Source organism: Microtus pennsylvanicus, chromosome 5 (genome assembly GCF_037038515.1).
Source record: "Microtus pennsylvanicus isolate mMicPen1 chromosome 5, mMicPen1.hap1, whole genome shotgun sequence".
Taxonomy (NCBI): Eukaryota; Metazoa; Chordata; class Mammalia; order Rodentia; family Cricetidae; genus Microtus; species Microtus pennsylvanicus.
In genome coordinates, this window is record NC_134583.1 from 120,049,907 (window position 1) to 120,071,231 (window position 21,325).

General features: G+C 37.0%; 1 protein-coding gene across 5 annotated transcripts in view; it reads left to right on the top strand.

Annotated features, from left to right (window-relative positions):
- The window catches only part of Lcor (ligand dependent nuclear receptor corepressor), a 101,754-nt gene that overhangs the window by 27,785 nt on the left and 52,644 nt on the right, over positions 1-21,325 (top strand). For all 5 annotated transcript variants that reach the window (XM_075974086.1, XM_075974084.1, XM_075974083.1 and 2 more), the window contains exons 3-4: positions 17,391-17,456; positions 17,968-18,047. Coding sequence is in view for 2 of the 5 variants with exons in the window: in XM_075974083.1 (XP_075830198.1) it covers positions 17,391-17,456; positions 17,968-18,047 (146 nt within the window). In the remaining 3 variants the exon portion in view is untranslated. The remainder of the gene's footprint in view (positions 1-17,390; positions 17,457-17,967; positions 18,048-21,325) is intronic.

Here is a 21,325-nt window from a genome sequence, read left to right on the forward strand (position 1 = left end):
TAAGAATTTGAAGTTATTAATTGGTCAATCCATATTTTATTTCCAATTGAACCTTTTTCCAGGCTGTTGTTTCACTACTTCCTTTGTATGATTGGGCAGCTTAGGTTACCACAACAAAACGGCATAGACAGATGCTTTCAAGGACAGGTATTTGTTTCCATACAGTGTAGTTCTAAGATCAGAGTTCAGCAATGTTTGCTCCTGCTGGGGGCTCTCCGTCTTTCTGTTTCCTCATTATTATTACACATAGCCTTTTTTATGCAGAAAGAGCAAGATTGATACATGTGTGCACTTTACCTCGTATCTCTTCTAATGACTTGAATTCTGTTGGCAGAGGGCCCCAACCTAATGACATAATTTTCATTGCTTCTTTAAAATTTCCATCTCTAAATGAAACTAGGGGTTTTCCATAGGGATGGGTAGAAGTGCTGCTACTTTTAGTCTTTAACAGTTACTTTTATATCTGAATAACATTTCGTTGTGAGATTATCTGATAGACACTGGAAGGTCTCTACTTTTTAACTATTATGAATATTTCTGTGAACATTCATGTATGAGTTTCTGTTGGTTTTTCTTTCTCTTGAGTGTATACCCCAGTGTAGAATACTGGATCATATAATAATTTTCACTTTTGAAAAAGATAACTATTTACATTTATTTGTGCAGGTGAAATGTGGGTAAATGGGTGTATATGAGCCAAGTACCACTATGGGCATGAAGGTCATAGGACAGACAGTTCATGGAAATTGCTTGTTTCCACAATGTGGGCTCCAGAATCCAGCCTTCTTACTGCTCCTGTTATATATATAACTATATACATATATGATGAAAATATTCGTCATATCCATATCCATTTAACACCCTTCCTCTTCAATATGCTCCCCCAATTTAATGTTCTTTAAAAAAAATCTATTGATTTATTTTTATTTATATGTATATTCATGGGTCTATGTGAGTATAGGCCACATGTGTGGGTGCCCACAGGGATCAAGAGGGTGTTGGATCCCCTGGAACTAGAGTTACGGGTGGATTGTTGTGCACTACCCAACATTAGGTACTGAGAACCAAATTCTGGTCCTGGACTATCAAGAAGCACTCTCAACTGTGTCATCCTGTCAACCCCCATATTTTTAACTTATTGAGATACCTCTACACTGATTTTCATAATGGTTGTACCAGTTTATGTATACTTTGGCCAATGCTGAATTGAGTATTGTCCTTTCCCAGTGTGCTTCCCTAACGTTTATTGTCATTTATTTTCCTTTTTCTTTCTCTCTGTCTGTATCGCTCCCTCCCCCCTTCCCTAAAAATTTTTGTTTTTGGCTGTCCTGGAACTTACGTTGTAGGGCCAGGCTGGCCTCAGTTGCACAGAGATCCACCTGCCTCTGCCTCCCAAGTGCTGGGCTTAAAGGTGTGCGCTGTCCATCATTTGCTTTCTTTATGCTGACAGTTCTGATTAGGGTGAAGTAAAATCTCAAAGTAGTTTTAATTTGTACTTCCCTAATGGCTGATGATGTCAAACATCTTAAAATATTTATTATTAATTTGCATTTCTTCTTTTGAGAACTCTGTTTTCTGGTTCATAGCCCAATTTTTGATTGGGTTGTTTCTTGAGTTTCTTTTATAGTCTAGACACTAATCCTTTGTCAGATGTATAGCTGGCAAAGATTTTTCTTCCATTTTGATGACTGCTTCTTTACTCTATTGATGATTTTCTTAGTTGTACAGAACCTTTTGAATTGTACCTTATATCCTGAACAGTCATATTTGGAAAGTGTTGCATCTTATTGTTTTAATTTTGATACTTGGTCTCTTTCTGTGTAGCTTTAGCTGACCTGGAACTTAACTATTTACAGAGACCCACTTGCCTCTGCCTCCTCAAGTGCTGGGATTAAAGGCGTGCACCACCACACCTGGCTTCTTGTCTGGATCTTCAAGTGTATTCTCTCTCTTCTAGCAATTTCAACTCTTATATTTTTTTGTTTTTGTTTTTTTTTTTTATTGATTTTTGTTGAGCTCTGCATTTTTCTCTGCTCCCGTCCATTCTTCTCTCCTCCCTTCCCCTCCCCTTAAACCATGCCCCCAAGTTCCCCATGCTCCCAATTTACTCAGGAAATCTTGTCTTTTTCTACTTCCTATGTATGTCTCTCTTAAGAGTCCTCATTGTTGTCTGGGTTCTCTGGGATTATGATTTGTAGGCTGGTTTTCTTCGCTGTATGTTTAAAAACCACTTACGTGTGAGTACATATGATAATTGTACTTGCATTCCCACCAGCAATGCAGAAGTGTTCCCTTTCCCTACAACCTCTCCAGCATAAGTTGTCACCAGTGTTTTTGACCTTGGTCATTCTTACAGGTGTAAGATGGAATCTCAGACTTGTTTTGATTGGCATTTCTCTGATGGCTAAGGTTGTTGAACATTTCCTTAAGTGTCTTTCAGCCATTTTAGATTCCTCTCTTGAGAGTTCTCTGTTTAGGTCTGTACTCCATTTTTCTTTTTTATTGGATTATGTGATCCTTTGGTGTCCAATTTCTTGAGTTCTTTGTATATTTTGGAGATCAGAACTCTGTCTGATGTGGGGTTAGTGAAGATCTTTTCCCATTTTGTAGGCTGTCATTTTGTCTTGTTGACCGTGTCCTTTGCTTTACAGAAGCTTTTCACTTTCAGGAGGTCCCATTTATTAATTGTTTCTCTCAGTGTCTGTGCTACTGGGGTTATATTTAGGAAGTGGTCTCTTGTACTAATGCATTCAAGTGTACTTCCCACTTTCTCTTCTATGAGGTTAAGTGTGGCTGGCTTTATGTTGAGGTCTTTGATCCATTTTTGTGCATGGTGATAGATATGGATCTATTTTCATCCTTCTACATGTTGATGTCCAGTTATGCCATCACCATTTGTTAAATATGCTTCCTTTTTTTCCATTTGATATTTTTTTGTCAAAAATCAGGTGTTCAAAAGTGTGGATTAATATCTGGGTCTTTGATTTGATTCCATTGGTCCTCCTTTCTTTTTATGCCAGTACCAGGATGTTTTCAGTACTGTAGCTCTGTAGTAGAGTTTGAAGTCAGGAATTGTGATGCCTCCAGAAATTCTTTTATTGTACAGGATTGTTTTGGCTGTCCTTGGTTTTTTGCTTTTCCATGTGAAATTGAGTACTGTTCATCTTAGGTCTGTGAAGAATTTTGCTGGGCATTGCATTGAATTTGTAAGATTGCCATTTTTACTATGTTAATTCTACCTACCCAGAAACATGGGAGATCTTTCTACTTTCTGGTGTCATCTTCAATTTCCTTCTTCAAAGATTTAAAGTTCTTGTCATGCAAGTTTTTCACTTGTTTGGTTAGAGTTACTCCAAGACATTTTATGCTCTTTGTGGCTATTGTGAAGGGTGATGCTTCTCTGATTTCTTTCTCAGCCCGTTTATCATCTGTGTACAGGAGAGCTACTGATTTTTTTTTTTAGTTAATCTTGTACCCTCCTACATTACTGCAAGTGTTGATGAGTTGTAGAAGTTCCTTGGTAGAATTTTTGGGGTCACATATGTAAACTATCATATCATCAGCAAATAGTGAGAGTTTGACGTCTTTTCCGATTTGTATCCCCTTGATCTTCCTTTGTTGTCTCATTGCTTTAGCTAGGACCTCAGCAGCTATATTGAATAGATATTGAAAGAGTGGACAACTTTGTCTTGTTCCTGATTTCAGTGGGATCGCTGTGAGTTTCTCCCCGTTTAGTTTGATATTAGCTGTTGGCTAGCTGTATATTGCTTCTATTATGTTTAGGTATGTTCCTTGTATCCCTGCTCTCTTCAAGACCTTTTTTTGTTTGTTTGTTTTCTTTTTTTTTCCATTCAAAAAATTTACTTCCTCCCCTCCTCTCATTCCCCTCCTGCTCTCCTACTCCCCTTCCCTCCCCCAAAAGAGGGCAGGGAACCCTGCCCTGTGGGAAGTCCAAGTCTCCACCCCATGAGACCCTAGGAAGCTTTGCATCCAAATATACAAATAGACTAGGGTCCCAAAAAGCCAGTACGCGCAGCAGAAATAAGTCCCAGTGTCTTTATCAATGGCTTCTCAGTCAGCCCCCATTTTCAGTCACATTCAGAGTCCGGTTTGATTGTATGCTCATTCAGGTCCCGCTGGATTTGGTGAGCTTCCATTAGAACAGGCAATCCAGACTTCCTTGTTCGTATTCTCCCTCCTTCTGCTCTTCAACTGGACCTTGGGGGCTCGGTCCGTTGCTCTGATGAGGGACTTTGTCTCTATATCCATCCATTGCCGGACAAAGACTCCCTTTATCATGAAGGGATATTGTATTTTGTTGAAAACTTTTTCAGCGTCTAATGAGATGATCATGTGGTTTTTATTTTTCAGTTTGTTTATATGGTGGATTTTATTGACAGATTTTCGTAAAACCATCCCTGTATCTCAGGAATGAACCTGACTCGATCATGGTGAATGATGGTTCTGATGTGTTCTTGGATTTGATTTGCCAGTATATTATTTAGTATTTTTGCATCAATGTTCATGAGTGAGATTGGTCTGTAATTAATTCTCTTTCTTAGTAATTAATGTCTTTCTGTGGTTTGGGTATCAGGGTAATTGTAGCCTCATAAAAAGAGTCTGACAATGTTCCTTCTGTTTCTTTTGTGTGGAGTATTGGTATTTGAGGCGTATTGGTATTAGTTCTTTGAAAATCTTGTAGAATTCTGAGCTGAAACCATCTGGTCCTGGGCTTTTTTTTTTTTTTTTTTTTTTTTTTGGTTGAGAGACTTTTGATGACTGTTACTATTTCTTTAGCAGTTATAGGTCTGTTTAATTTGCTCATCTGGTCTTGATTTAATTTTGGTAAGTGATATTTATCCAGAAAGTTGTCCATTACCTTTAATTTTGTGGAGTACAGGTTTTTTAAATATGACCTGATGATTCTCTGGATTTTCTCCATGTCTGTTGTTATGTCCCCCCTTTCATTTCTGATTTTGTTAATTTAAATATTCTCTTTCTGTCTTTTAGTTAGTTTTGATAAAGGTTTGTCTGTTTTGTTGATTTTCTTGAAGAATCAACTCTTTGTCTCAGTGATTCTTTTTATTTTTTCTATTTTGTTGATTTCTGCTCTCAATTTGATTATTTCCTGCCGTCTGGTTCTCTTGGGTGAATTTGCTTCTTTTTGTTTTAAAGTTTTCAAATTCAACTCTTAATGTTAGGATCCTGTACATCTGTATTTGATATTTATGAGAGTGAGAAAGATCTACCCTCAGTCTTATACATGTAGACACCCAGTTTCCCCAGCACCATTTGTTGAAGATTTTTGTCTTTTTGTATTTTTCTCCAATTTCCATTTTTGGCATGTTTGTAAAAAAGTAAGTAGCTTTTGGCTTAGTGGTTAAGAGTGCTTGCCACACATTTATACAATGGAATATTACTCAGCTGTAAAAAACAATGACATCATGAAATTTGCACGCAAATGGATGGAACTAGAAAAAAACCATTGTGTTGAAATAACCTAGACTCAGAAAGACAAACACGGTATGTACTCACTCATAAGTGGATATTAGATGTAAAGCAAAGGATAATCTGCAGTCCACAGCTCCAGAGAAGCTAGGTATCGAGGACCCAAAGAGGGACACATGGATTGCCCTGGGAATGTGAATTAGATGAGATCTTTTGGGTAAACTGGGAGCAAGGTGGGGGGGGGGTAAGGGGAAGGGATGGGGGATGAGAACGAGGGAACAGGATGTTCGAGAAGGGGGCACAGAGTGGGAAAGCAGTGAAAGAGATATCTTGATAGAGCCATTATGAGGTCAGTAAGAAACCTGGTGCTAGGGAAATTCTCAAGAATCCACAAGGATGACCCCAGTTAAGACTCTTAGCAATAGTGGAGAGGGTGCATGAACTGGCCTTCTCCTGTAATTAGATTGGTGAATACCCCAACTATCGTCATAGAGCCTTCATCCAGTAACTGATGAGACCAGATACAGAGTTCCACAACTAGGCCAAGCTCCGGGAATCCAGACAAAGAGAGGCAGGAGGGAATATATGAGCAAGGGAGGTCAAGATCATGATGGAGAAGTCTACAGACACAGCTGAGCCAAGCTCGTGGAAACTCATGAATTCTAGACTGACAGCTATGGAGCATCCATGGGACTGAACTAGGCCCTCTGTATGTGGGAGACAGTAGTAAAACTTGGACTATCTTTGGGGCCCCTGGCAGTAGGACCAGGATATATCCCTAGTGTATGAGCTAGCTTGTTGAAGCCGATTCCCTATAGTGGGATGCCCTGCTCAGCCTTAATACAGGGTGCAGGGGCTTGATCCTACCCCATCTAAAGGTGCCAGGATTTGTTGACTCCCCATGGGAGCCCTTATCCATTGGTAGGAATGAATTGGGTGGGGAGATGAGGGAGCCAGATGGAGGGGTGGGAGGGAGAATTGCTGTTGGAATGTAAAATGAAATTAAAAATTAATTAAAAAGAGTACTTACCAATTGTGTAGATGTCGTAAATGTGGTTCTCAGTACCCACACCAGAAGCCCACAGCTGCTAGTAACTCCATTCCTTTTTTTTTTTTTTTTTTTTTTTTTGGTTTTTCGAGACAGGGTTTCTCTGTGGCTTTGGAGCCTGTCCTGGAACTAGCTCTGTAGACCAGGCTGGTCTCGAACTCACAGAGATCCACCTGCCTCTGCCTCCCGAGTGCTGGGATTAAAGGCGTGCGCCACCATCGCCCGGCCTAGTAACTCCATTTCTTTGGGATCTGATGCATTCTGGTCTCTGTGGCCTTGTACACATGTAGTGTACATATATTTACATAGTGATACATGTATGTAATTATTTTTCTAAATTTTGTTGTTATAATGACTCCCCTTTCATATGTACTTTTATTAATTTGGGTCTTCTTTCTCTTTTGGTTAGTTTGGCTGAGAGTTTGTCTACTGTGTTTTTTATTAAGAACCAACTTTTAGGTGGCTGGAAAGATGGCTTAGTGGGTAAGAGCACTTCAGAGGACCTGGGTTTGGCTCCCCATATGGTGACTTACAACCAAACATAACTCTTATCTAGGTAGATGCTGAAAAAGAAGGTTTAGTACATTGAGGAACTTCCCAGATCCTGAAACCATAGAACTAGGTCTTTGATTGATTATATCTTTGTCCCTGTTTTGGCAGGTGTTTGGTCCCAAGGTGTTGGGTTCTTAGATCAGAATGGTTGGTTCCTCTAACATCAGTTGTGCTAAGGTCTTGGGGCCTGTTATAGTACTTAGTTCTTATTTAGTTCTTAAAAGATATATGTGTTAAGACATTGGGGACTGTTTGGGTATTAATTTTAGATATGTCTTCATTTTCTAAAAATGCGGATGTTCACATGTATAAATTTCCTTCTGAAGACTTTGAGTTTGACATTCTATTTCTTTCTCTCTCTTTTTTTTTTTTTTTTGGATTTTCGAGACAGGGTTTCTCTGTAGCTTTTTTGGTTCCTGTCCTGGAACTAGCTCTTCTAGACCAGGCTGGCCTCGAACTCACAGAGATCCACCTGCCTCTGCCTCCCGAGTGCTGGGATTAAATATTCTATTTCTTTTTACATTATTGTTTTATTGCATGCTTTCTTACGTTTCCTTTGTAGCTACTTGTTAGACTAACTGGTTGCTTAAGAATGTGTTATTATATTTGTGAATTTTCCAGTTAGTCTATAATTTAATTGTATTGTAGTTGAAGAAGATACTTTATATGACTTAAATCTTTTTCAGATTTATTGAGTTGTTTGTTTTGGCTTAACAGACTGTCTTGGAGAATGTTCCTATGCACTTGAGAAGAACATATATTTGACTGTTTTTTGGTTAGTGAGTTCTGTGCATTTCTTTGAGGTTTTGTTGATTAATAGTGATGCTGATGTCTTCTAGTTCATGCTTACCTTTTGCTTAGTTGAAAGCAGCACCTTAGTGTTATTAGCTATTGTTATTGAGCCACTTCTCCTTTCTGTTTAATTTTTGATTTATATATTCTAAAATCTGTTACCTTGTGTATGTATTTAATTACTAAATATTGTTGGTCATCTTCCTTTCTCTTCCTTCACCTCCTCCTTTTTGAGTCAAGGTTTTAAATAGACCTGGGTAGCCTGGAGCTCACTGTGTAGACCAGGCTGGCCTTAACTTTGTGGCCTCAAATGCCATTGATATCTGCCTGCTTCTGCCTCCAGGTGCTGGGATTAAAGGTGTGCACCACCACACCTAGCTAATTAAAAAAAAGCTCTGCTCATTGTACGTGTGTTTTGCTTGCATGTTTATATATGTACCACCTGTATTTTTGGTGCCTGTGGAAGTCAGAAGAGGGCATTGGATCCACTGGAACTGAAGTTGCAGATGGTTGTTAGCCACCATATTGGTGGTGGAATTTGAACCTGGGTCCTCTGCCAGAGCAACAAGTGCGTTTAACCACTGAGTCATCTCTTCATCCCTGCTAGGTCTTGATGGATTTGCTCTGTTCTCGTTATGTACTGTGTGCTCCCTTGTTGTCTTAACATGTTTTATCTCAAAGTCTGTCTTAGCTTGGTTGGACTTCTATAACAATTCCACAATCTGGATGGTTTATAAGCAACAAATACCAGTTTCTCAAAGTTCTTGTGACTGGGAACTTGAAGGTGAAGGTTTTAATAGATTATCTGGGAAAAGCTGTTTCTTGGTTCTTTTCACATTCTCTGCAGTTAAAGGATGGAGGGTCTTTCTTTTGGGCCTCTTTTTATTAGGGCAGTAATAGAATGTTTTCCTAGCTTTCAAGATTTTTTAGCTCCTAAAGTCACACAGCTCCTAAAGTCATCACCATTTCAACGATACATTCTAATCATAGCTTCCCCACTGAATTTCTCCTGTTCTTTCTAAGAATGCATTTATTTCTTCCAATAGCTCTGGTACCTCATTTAATATCAGCCAAAAGTCAAATATCCAGAGTCTCATCTAAATATATAAATCAGGTAGGAATAAGACTAAATTACAGTCTGTCTTGAGTCATTGCTTTCTAGCTTTGAACCTGAGATGGCATATCTTTTATATGCTTCTCAGATAATACTGGTGAGGTAGGTATGTCATAGGCACTCCCATTCAAAATGGAAGGAAATAAAGAAAGATGAAAGTCTAATAAGTTCCAAATAAGTACAAAGTTCAATAGAGCAGAAACATTTTGCGGGATGCTCTTGCCAGATCTCTGGGATAGGTACACATTGGACCCACTAGAATGGTAGACTTGTCCTCTCAGCCTTGGGCATTCCTATTTCTATGATGACTATATACCTAGAGTATGTGCTCGTGCATCTCCAAAGCTCAAATTATGTTAAGTCTTTACCAGTCTGAGGTTCTTATCTTGGTGTTTGAAGAGGCTTTTGCATTCTTACCCTCTGATGGGAAGAACAGTCTTTGTAATTTATGAATTGCCTTCATTGACAAAGATTAAAACTGGAGTTGTCTTTTTATTAGACAGTTAAATGACAACAGCATTGGTGCTCTGTTTTCTTACTCTTTAAAATATGTATGTAAAGGAAAACTTCCTAATCTTTTAAGTTTTGCTTCCTTTCTGATGAATTAAGAGGTTTTATCTTTAAATCATTTCTCATTTGACTCCAAGAAGTCAGGAGGAAACTTTAGCTCTTTCTTTGTCTAAATATCCAGTTTCATTACTCATTTTCTTTCTGTCTTTCTTAAGCTACTGAGACATAAACACTGTTCAGTCAAGTTCTTTCCTGTTTTATGACAGGGTGGATATCCCTACATCATTCAATAACATTTTCCTTTGAGTCCTCATCAGAAAGGTCTTTACTCTCCATATTCCTAGCATATTTAGTTCCTGATAGCTTAGGTATATCTAAAGATATTGTGGCTTTTCTTAGTCACCCACCCCTTATTTCTATGTATATAGATATTTTGCCTGCATATATTTCTGTGTATCACTTGTGTGTAAACAGTGCCCAAAGGGGCGAAAAGAGGGTATTGGATACTCTGGGACTGAATGAAGTCAAAGATGTGAGTTGACATGCTATAGGTGCTAGGAATCAAACCCAGGTTCTTTGGTAGATCAGTCAGTGCTCTTAACTGCTGGGCCATCTCACCAGTTCTAGCTCTCTGATTTTTTCCTTTTTTTTAATTTTTAAATTTTATTTTATGTTAATTAGTATTTTGCCTGCATGTATTTCTATGTGAGGATGTTAGATTACTTGGAACTGGAGTTAACAGTTTTGAACTGCCATATGGGTGCTAGGAATTGAACCTGGGTCCTCTGGAAGAGCAGCCAGTGCTCTTAACTGCTGAGCCATCTCTACAGCCTCCTCTCTGATTGATTCTTTTACATCTTTACCGGCATCACTTACAGCAGTTTGGTTTTAGCAGAATGTACTTTTTTTTTTTTAAGATTTTTTTTTTATTCCTCCTGCATGTATGCCTTCATGTCAGAAGAGGGCACCAGATCCCATTATACATGGTTGTGAACCACCATGTAGTTGCTGGGAATTGAACTCAGGACCTCTGGAAGAGCAGCCAGTACTCTTAACCTTCTGAGCCATCTCTCCAGCCCCAGAATGTACTTTTAAAAGCAAGTATGTGCCTCAAAATTCCTCTAGTCTATATAGATGTTTTTAGAGTGTGGCCATGGGATCTTACTTCTGGAGCCCATTTATTTATTAGTCTGCTAAAATACCATGGATTGTCTTAATAGCAACAGAAATTAAATTTTCAGAGTTCTGGAGTCCGAGAAATCAAAGAAAATCTGAGAAATCTAAGAAAAGGGTAATAGAAAAGGGTATTAGATGTCTTTTGGGGGCCTACTTTCTGATTCGTGGATCCCTGCCTTTCTGCTATGTGTTCATGTGGCAAAACAAGTACAGGATCTCTCTTGGGCCTCTTTTTATTTATGAGCCTCTGCCTTTGTGACCTATCACTTTCTGAGTTTCTTATTCCTGTGACCTTGTTGGATAGGATCTCAGCATAAAGGCTTCTTGGTGAAGTGTGGTTTCCAAAGATTTTTAGCTGCCGCTGTAAACCATAGTCTAAAACTATCAATGTAAAGTTCTAGAAATTAAGTTTTAAATTGTGTGTATTCTGAGTAGTGTCATTTAGTCTTATACCATCCCACCTTGGTCTAGCATATCCACACTGTATAAACCACTTGCCTATTAGTTCTTGGTAGCCACCTGAGTTATCAAATGAACAGTCATAGTATTATTGGGGTTATATTCAGTTAGCCTTTATTTTATTCAGTAGTGACCCCAAAGCTCAAATGCAGCAATACTGGCAAACAGAAGCAATTAAAGTACTTCCTTTGAGTGACAATGTAGTTTTAAAAAAAATGCCCAGTTTCCTAAGATCTGTAGTAAAAACAAACCTATTTATGAAATGTAAAGGGCATCAGTGCTAGTTTTGCTCTCTGAACCTCAAACTACAAGTTGCAGCCTTAGTACATGATACAAATGCTTGGTTGGTATTGAAAAGCATTAAATTTATTAGTAGAAGGAATGAATTTTTTAAAAAAAAAAATGGGTTTCAGAAAGCATCGAGTCTGAATTTGGCAACTCTGAACAAATGGCATGAAACCATTGAATGCAAGTAAAGAATACTGGCAGGGTCAGAAAGAGACTTGGACTAGAATTATTTGTGTAACTTTGTATAGTATTTTGCTGTAATTGTCCTGATAAGTTACTAATTTATTACTGTATCTACTTAATAAGCAAAACTTAGTTATAAAGCTTGTATATGGGGAAAAGTATGACATGAGGGAGTCAGTACTGTTCATAGTTTCAAGGATCTATTGAAAATGTTGGAATGAATTCCTTACAGAAAAAGGGACATAAGATAGAGCCAGTTCGTTTCTCTTTTTGGTTACTGTTTACAATTTTAAAAAATCATTAGTTTTTAAATTTATTTAAATAATAATACTTCAACACCCGTTTTTGGCTCAAGCTAAGTCCCTTTAATGAATGTTATGTGATTGCATCATAGTTGTAGGTGGTGGTGCATGCTTTCAATCCCAGTACTTAGGAGGCAGAAGCAGGTGAATCTTGTGAGTTCGAGGTCAGCCAGGGCTGCACAGAGAAACCCTGTCTCACAAAACAAACTCGCCCAAATCCATTCTGCCAATATATGTCTTTTAATTGGAGGGTTTAGATGTTCTGTAACTTATCCTCTTTCTTTAAGCAAGTGCTTTACCACTACCTCACCCTTTCTCATCTCATATCTTCTGTACATTTCTAGTTACATTCTTAGTATTTTCTTTGAGCACTATAATTAGCTTAATTTGTAGCTATATTTTGAATTAATAACACTTTGTAAAATGCTTTCATTCTATGTAGTCTCTCACCCCAATATTTATCATACAGATGCATAATTACCATTTTATTTAATTGTCTTTTAAATTACAGGGGACAAAGAAGGAATACAAAATGCAAACTCCCTGCTTTCTTTGTCAAATACTTTCAGATTCTATCTTAAATAAATGAAGCCCCTTACAGTATAAAGCTCCTACCAGTCATACTAGGACTAGAAAATGAATCTTCTTTCTTTTAATATTGCTAAAGTTTAATTTTGTCTCTGTGTTTTCAATCACAAAGATTCCCATTTCCATTAAAATGCAGGAAATAATTCAGCTTGTAGTTCTGTTTTAGTAAACTCCATGACTGACTCCCCAAGGAACATGAGGACTGCTTTTTATCTTGTGCTTACCTGCTGTGTTGTAATTTATACTTTTGATATATTTAAGAAAAATTACTACACCTCTCACTGTCTCCCCCCCCCCCCCTTTCCTTTCCTCCCTCCTTCTCACTCACTGATACTCACATAGAGGGAGCAGGGGAGGATGGCATTCATAGGGCTTTTTTGACCTTAAATGACTAAGGTCCTCTAAAGGATTGGGACCCACAGATTGTCAGTGGGTGTAATTGACTCACCCTTAATCAGCTTCAAATTTACATTTAAATGGCTTCTTTACCGAAACATAATCATGAAGACAGATACATACAACACATATTAGAACATCTGACTCAACTGCTCTTAAAGACCTACATTTCTCTCTCCTAGCTATTGTGTATCTTCAATATTTTGGTCACTCAGTACATAGGAATCTCATTCATGGGTCTACATGTTAAACATACAAATATAATTATATAAAATGACATTTTAAATGTTCTAGCAGTCCTTTCTCTTGATATTATTAATAACACTGTTTTCTTTTTAAAATTGGGTTTTGTTTTTCCTACTTTGTTTTTTAGGTTTATTGTGATCACAGGATTGTATAAAATGTATAGTAATAAATTGTAAAAAAGCAGTTCTCTTGTTTTTGAATTTTCAAAAACCCCTTTTTATTTCTGGTTTTGGTCTATAGATTTGGGAAACTAGGTTGATCTGGGACAGAAAATCATCTTTCTCTAGCAGATATCAGTTGCCTTTTCTGTTCTATTAACTATCCTTTCAAATCTTCATGTCTGGAGAGGCAAAAAGACAGCGTTGGATCCCTTAGACTGAAGTTACAGATGTTTGTCATGAGTGCTGGGAATCAGAACTAGGCCCTCGGGGAGAGTGCTCCTAGACCCTGAGCTATCTCCCCAGCACTGTTTTTAAAACTTCTAAATTAGCATACAAAATAATAGGCTTCATGTGGCTTTTTTATAATAATCTTTTTGTTTATCCTCTCCCATTGTTCTTTCCTACGTATCTGTCTATTTTGTTTGTTTGTTTGTTTTTGATTTTGTTTTTCGAGACAGGGTTTCTCTGTTGTTTTGGAGCCTGTCCTGGAACTAGCTCTTGTAGACCAGGCTGGTCTCGAACTCACAGAGATCCGCTATGTATCTTTCTTAAATCTCCCCCACCTCCAGTGTCCCCTTTCTGCTTTCATGGTGTATGTGTCCTCTTGACCTCTTTTCTTCCTCACTACCTCTTCCTCTCTTTGGTCCCTGCTCTAGATTCATGACCTATACTAACACATACACACATGCTAACTAGGATCTGTGTATGAGAGAAAACATGTATTATTTGCCTTTCTAAATCCGGGCTACCTCATTTAATTTGCAGATCCATCTGCAAGTTTCACAATTTGATCTTTCTTTGCAAATGAATAAGTTTTTTTGTGGCACATTTTTATTATTTGTTTATCAGTGAATGGATATCTACACTGATTCCATTTTCTTGTCATTGTGAATAGGACCACAGTAAACATGGATACTTGAGCACCTTTGAGTAATACAGTAGTTACATGTTTTGTTGGTTGAGAAATCTCTATAGTAATTTTCTTATCTGTTATTCTGGTTTAGTCTCCCACCGTACATTGCAGACTGTTCAGTGAATCTCCAGTAAACTTCCTTATTGTTTGCCTGAAATCTTAGCTGGAGTTCATCTTTTTTTTTTTTTTTTTTTTTTTTTGGATTTTTCGAGACAGGGTTTCTCCATAGCATTTGGTTCCTGTCCTGGAACGAGCTCTTGTAGACCAGGCTGGCCTCAAACTCACAACTGCCTCTGCTTCCCAAGTGCTGGGATTAAAGGTGTGCACTACCACCGCCTGGCTCAGTATTCTTTATGGCACTTTGTTAATCATTCTTCATGGCTTTTCTATGAAATCTTGGTATTAATTTTTGAATGTCTTTGTTCTTATTTGCCTTTTGTTAATGTCAAGCATAGCATGTTGGATAATTCAATGTTGCTATGCAACTGCTAAATTCAATATTTATTATTAGCAAAACTGAGTAGTGTTAACATTCAGTGAACAGAGAACAGCAGAATGTGGATCTTATAGTATACCGTGTCTAAGTGTAAAGTTAGTGTATTGAGGCAAGTGTGAACAGAAGAGAAATGACTTGTATATGGTTATTATTTAGAACAAAATTAGTTGCGACTAAATAGTTCTTTTATGACTAAATTTGTTGTTATTGTGCTGTTGACTGCTTGCTTACTAGAAAGTAAGTGTGCGTACTCTCCTCCCCTAATACAGAACTTGAATCGGTAGCCCAGGCTGGGTGTTGAGCTTAATATGTAGAGTAGCTCTGAACTTGTGGCATTCCTTCTCACTTAACCTCTTGAATGCTGGATTATAGGCATACATCATATCCAGTGAGTGCCCCCCCCTTGATCTGTAATTTTTTTTTGGTAGTGATTATGTGTTACTGTTATTCTTCAGTTGACCTATTTCAGGTTCTGTTCTTTGTAAATTTTAAATTATTATCTCTCAAGCTGTTACCTCTTTTTCTACGTTGCTAGTATTTCTTGCTGTATTTACATTTTCCTTTTTAGAAATTGAGACTTAGAGCACAGCAAGACATAGTGGTACTTGTAACCATAACATTCTGGAAACTGAGGTAGAAGGATAAGAATTGGATATCATCCTGGGCTATATACATAAACCCTGTCTCAAAAATAAATAAGTAAAATTTGCTTGCTCTGGAAGTTTGACATTTTTTATAATTTTATATAAACCCAGGTGAAAAATATTAGCTTATTCTTTCATGTAAGAACTACCAATAACCAATCATATTTGTCAGCTAGATTTTTAGATTTTAACTCTAAGATACTCAAATGTTTTCACTCCTATTTATAAAAATAAAAGTTTCTTTCTGGAAAATAAGAGGTCTTAAGAGTTGGAGACTGTTTTTGAGATTTACTTAAAGGAACAGGGATTAGCTATTGAGAGTATATAGTCTCCAGGAACTATGATAGATAGCTTTTAATCTTCATCATTGTTCCTAACCCAAATACTTCCTTTTTTTCGAATGTTGGAAGAGCAGGAGGATACAGTAATTAATTATATTAGGGGATTAATTAGGGAAACAAGTTGCTATTTGATTAATGAGTAATTTAATTTTGCTATTTGAATAATTTGATGTCAAGAAATAAAGTAGACAGTTGGCTTTCTAACAAAAAATGAAAAAAGTTACAGTTTAAAACAATCTAAAAATAAACTTTAATTACAATACACCTTTAGCAGCTATTGTGTTGAAAATTACAGCTTTCTAGGAAGTAGGACAAAACATTTCTTGAATTACAATTTGGGTTTTTTTGCCAGTTAAACAAGATAATGCTGTTTTTTTTTTATTTTTTATTTTTTTGGTTTTTTGAGACAGGGTTTCTCTGTGGATTTGGAGCCTGCCCTGGAACTAGCTCTTATAGACCAGGCTGGTCTTGAACTCACAGAGATCTGCCTGCCTCTGCCTCCCGAGTGCTGGGATTAAAGGCGTGCGCCACCATCGCCTGGCGATAGTGCTGTTTTTGAAGACTACCTTTTTCCTTTTAATTTTAATTGTATATGTATCGGGGTATTGTACCTGCTTATGTGTCTGCGTACCATGTGCATACAGTGCCTTTGTAAACCAAAAAGGGTATTGGACCCCTGGGACTGGTGTTACTAAGGGACAGTTAAGAGGTGCATACAGATGCTGGGAATCAAACTCTGGTCCTCTGGAAGAGAATCTTGAGCCATCTCTCCAGCCCCTTAAAGGCCAGCTATCTTTTCTTTCCTCTTTTGCTTTCTAAATTCATTGAAAAATAATAATGTGTACCAAATGTGCATGACATTCTTTGTAAAGGTCACAGTTAAAGTGCATACAGAGTCACAGAGTCTCAGATCTTTTGTAATAAGTATTTGAACTTTATAATGAAGTCCTTGGGTTTTTTTTTTTTTGCTGAGGTCGGGGGAGCCACTGCAGATTTCACTTTCTCAGGGTTTTCTCTTTCTTAACAACCCACAACAGCAAGATATTTAAGTTAACTTTCATTAACTACATGGTAGTATTTGATGTAGTTAGAAAACCTGGTTTTCTTCTTTCACACTGGTGGGAGGACACAGTGGTTTTAAATGTTTTGTACAGCTGTGTGAATTTTCTCTCTTTTCTGTTTATGGACCTAGGTTTTACATTTATAAAGGAACTGGTCAAGTAGTTAATATTACATTATGGAATAATACAGGGTTTTCCTTTTAAAAATAGTGAGAGGTGGGGAAACTGTTCTTGAGAATTTTCTTTAGAAAATTACTGACCCAAGAGAGATTTATGCATCAACTGTTACGTAAAACAAAAAAAAGAGGACTATTTAGATTATTCTAGAAAGTTTATGAAATTCTGAATCATGACACTTCTTTGGGAAGGCACTTTTTAAAATGCTAATTCCTGTAAAGTTTTGTCGAACAATTAGAGAACTGTGAATTTCCATTCCATCATTAGTTATTTCTAATTTCTTGGGGTTTTTTTTCTTTTTTTGCTCTTGAATGTACTTTGAATTTTTGCTGTGTTAATCATTAACAAAAATGCAAACACCCCTTTTTAGATTTTTGTGTGACTCTTTGCTGAGAATCTCTTCAATATTAACCAATGATTCTTGAGAAACAGAAGAAAGCAATATTTTTCAGTGAATATTGTGATAATGGATTTTATTTTATTTTGTCCTTTCAGGATTTGAAAGTATTCTTGAAGGGCTGTTTGGACCTGCATTATTAAAAGATCTCAGTTTAATTAAAGGTATTAAAAAATACTTGTGGTATTTCACAACCCTGGTGATTTAGGTCTCATACTCAGTTTTGTCAGGGTTAAACTGCATTTGTATTAGCATCCTTGTTTGTTCTATACTGTTAGTATGTGTGTAGGTAGCATAATTAGCTAGTGAGCAGCTAGCGAAGAATTTTTAAGACAGAAGTGGTTGGGGGGCATAGTGGAAAGACTTTCAGGGTATGGCTGGGGTAGAGTACAAATATTTGCATGTGTGGGACCCTTGAGTTTGATTAAAACACAAGAATTCATTCAGGCAGTGGTGGTACACACCTTTAATCCCAGCACTCAGAAGGCAGAGGCAGACTTTGAGGCTAGCCTAGTGCTAGGACTGTTAAACAGAGAAACCCTGTTTTTGGGGAAAAAACCCATAAAAATTTAATGAGGGTTTTCTTACACTACATCATATTTTGAAGTTAGCTATAGTTTACTTTCTGGAAAAATTTTTTATGACTATTAAAACTTGTGTTCCTTACTTTTGCAGAGTGTGAACCCGAAAGCATTTCTGATTGGGCGTTTGATGAGAATTGTTTGTTCTGTTGCTTGAGAAGAGATAAAGTAAAGGTAACCAAGAAATTTGGGAAACTGTCTAGTATGGTATCTTAGTTTCCTTTTTAAAAAAATTAAATCATTTTCAGGAAAAGGAAAATTTGATTTCCTGTTTATATACAAAAGTTGATAGTAACTGTCTTTTCAGTTTAAACTGTTTCCAGTATGTTGATAAGCCTATTAAAGTCTTACATCCTGACATACATTCTTATGTATATTTAGGCAGAATAATTGACTGGGTCTCAAGCTGTTTATCTTAAATATAAAAGTTTATGGTAATTTAAAAAATAGAAGTCTTTTTTTTAAAATTTATTTATTATGTATATAATGTTCTGGGCACCAGATCTCATTATAGATGGGTGTGAGCCATCATGTGGTTGCTGGGAATTGAACTCAGGACCTCCGGAACAGCAGTCAGTTTTCTTAACCTCTGAGCCATCTCTCCAGCCCCCAAAATAGAAGTCTTTTGTGATACAAAAAGATAGTAGTTACCAATTAATGTAGACTTAAGACTTAGTAAGTTTATATTTTTAAATGTGTTTTTGTAAATGTTTCTGGCCTTTGGGTTTCTGTTTTACTGCCTTGAAGAAAAAAAAGCATAATTTTGTGCTGTTGTAATAAGAGTGGCGGGGCTGCGTCCCCAGCACCCCGGCCGCCTGGCTAGCTTATGCCCCGAAATAACAACACACAAATTGTATTCTTTTAAACACTGCTTGGCCCATTATATCTAGCCTCTTCTCGGCTAACTCTCGCACCTGGACTAGCCTATTTCTAATAATCTGTGTAGCATCAGTCTTACCGGGAAAGATTCAGCATGTCTGACCTGGCAACTTGCTTCATGGCGTCTGCCTGGGAGAGGGGAGCATGGCCTCTGAGCTCACTTCCTCTTCCTCCCAGCATTCTGTTCTGTTTATTCCTCCCACCTATGTTTTAACCTATGAGGGCAAGCAGTTTCTTTATTACTTAACCAATGACCTTCCTCCATCATTGTGCTGGAAAGATTTCAGTTACTAAAAACTCAATGGTGGGTTTACCACCTTCCCTTGCTTTCATGGTATCCTGTTCCCAAAAGTTTCCTGCTACAAAGCCTAGGAAGCATTATGGTTTATTCTTTCTTTTATGGACTAACTTTACTTCATTGGCAAACTTCTGTCAGTTACTCCTGTTGAATTTTGTTCTTTTTTCATCTCTATGGTCATCACTGTAGTCCATACTCGTAGCATTATTTCTGGACATTTTCTTAAATACCTCTTCTTTGTAACTTGAGAATCTCTTGCTTTTTTCTTATGGCTCTGCTGTCCTATGAATGGTATACACCTGCTCCTGTTGCCATTTCACCTTTCATAGTGTTGTAATCTATGTAATTTATACCAATTACTTTTTAGTTGGCATTAGGCCTTATTTTGTTCTGCATTTTCTGAAAGTTTTGAGTATTTGTTCCTTTATTTCCAATTGCTGAAAATGGCCATACTTACATCTTCTTTGTATCAGTTATTGCTGTTTTACTGGTTATTGTTGAAATGTAGTGTTTGACATCTGAATGCTATCGTGTGAGCAGTTTAAGAGCTTCTTAAATATATTAGGGCATCTTTTTCTTGTTTTCCACATGAAAAATTGTTGCTACTGCTATACATGGTAGTCTATTTTTGTTGAATTAAAAACAAAGTTGTTTTGAAATTTACTGGATTTGAATGAGTAGAGAATAAAGCAACATTTTTAACTGTAGGCTGTAGTTGGAGTTAATGTTTGATGTTTAAATTCTGCGTGTTTGCATTTATAGTATCTTGGATACTAGCTATTGAGCAAAGCATTTAAGTAGGAATTGTGGTAGGAAAGGAGAGCCAGCTGTTTTCAGATTAGAATTGGGAAGAAAGTTATTCTTGGCCAAGTAATGGGTACAGTATGTTACTGTAATATGATTGAATTTTAACTTAAAATATTTTTCTGTGGGGAGGGGGTATGTGCACATATGTGTGTAGGTTTGCTCATCTGTATGCGTACACATATAGAGGCCAGAGGGTTGACTGTGGATATCTTCCTCTATTGCTCTTCACTTTATCATTTGAAACAAGGTCTCACTGAACCTGGATGTCACTGCTGACATTCAGACTGTCTGGCTGGTGAACCCTTGGCATCCATCTGTGTCCTTTGTTCACCTAGCTCCCTGCAGCTATTCCAGGTGTGTACTCTTCATGCCTGACCTTTTCATGGGTTCTGGGGATCTGAACTTACTGAGTCATCTCCCCAAATGGAGAAAGGGTGTTTCTGTTTGACAGCTCAGTTGGTTCTAAGAGTCTGTTTTCTTCATTTGACACCACACAATCTCTGTGATTTATGATTTTTTTTTCCAAGAGAGCCATCCAGTACTGGAAATAGGAAGTGAAGAAGCCTAAGTAATATAAAATTTATAAAATGTAATATATATAATACAAAAATATAAAATTTATAAATAGCCTTTGTTGTATTATACTAAATGTATTATATGTCCTGAGACTCTTTGCAGACATTTATAACATCTTACCTGAGAAAGATTAGAATTTAGAAATAAACCTATTGCTTTGTAGCTTACCTATATAAAAATAGAAAATAATGGAAATATCAAGAAAATATGATTATATCTAACAATGTTGTGCATGTTACTGGATCCTTGAGTTTGGGGTTAATGGTGAGATAATCTAGAGAGTACATCTGGAAAAACAGAAGTAATAGCCTATCTGAGGAAGAGATTGATGTTATGTATTTTTTTAAGATAATTGGAATTTTAGTGACTAATGAAGCAGTTAGAATGAATAATGTAAATACAACTTTAATATTTACTCGTATGTAGGTGAAAAAAATCAAAAATAGCTAGCTATCTTTGGGAAATGGAACTGATAATCACCTATTGTTTACAGCAGTCATTCTTTCTGGGAGAATGTATTTCTACGACCTAAAGTTATTGCGTGTATTGAGTCTTGTATACATACTGCTTTTTCCTGTGTATAAAAGCTTATATCTTATAATTAGGCACAGTAGAAAGCAAACAACAATGACTAAAGTTGTAACACTCAGAATGTCTCCTGTTTATGCTTCCGTTCATCAGATTAGTGCCCTTTCTGCCTTAACTAAGCGCTTTGATGTATCATAGCTATAACTTTGTCAAAACTAGCACAAATTTTGCTTTCCTTAACATTTTCACAGATTGAGCCTATCCCTCAATTTTTATTTAAAAAAATTATTTATTTCACTTTAACGTGTGTCAGTGTTTTGCTTGCATATATGCCTGTGCATTATATTTATGCCTGGTGCCTGCT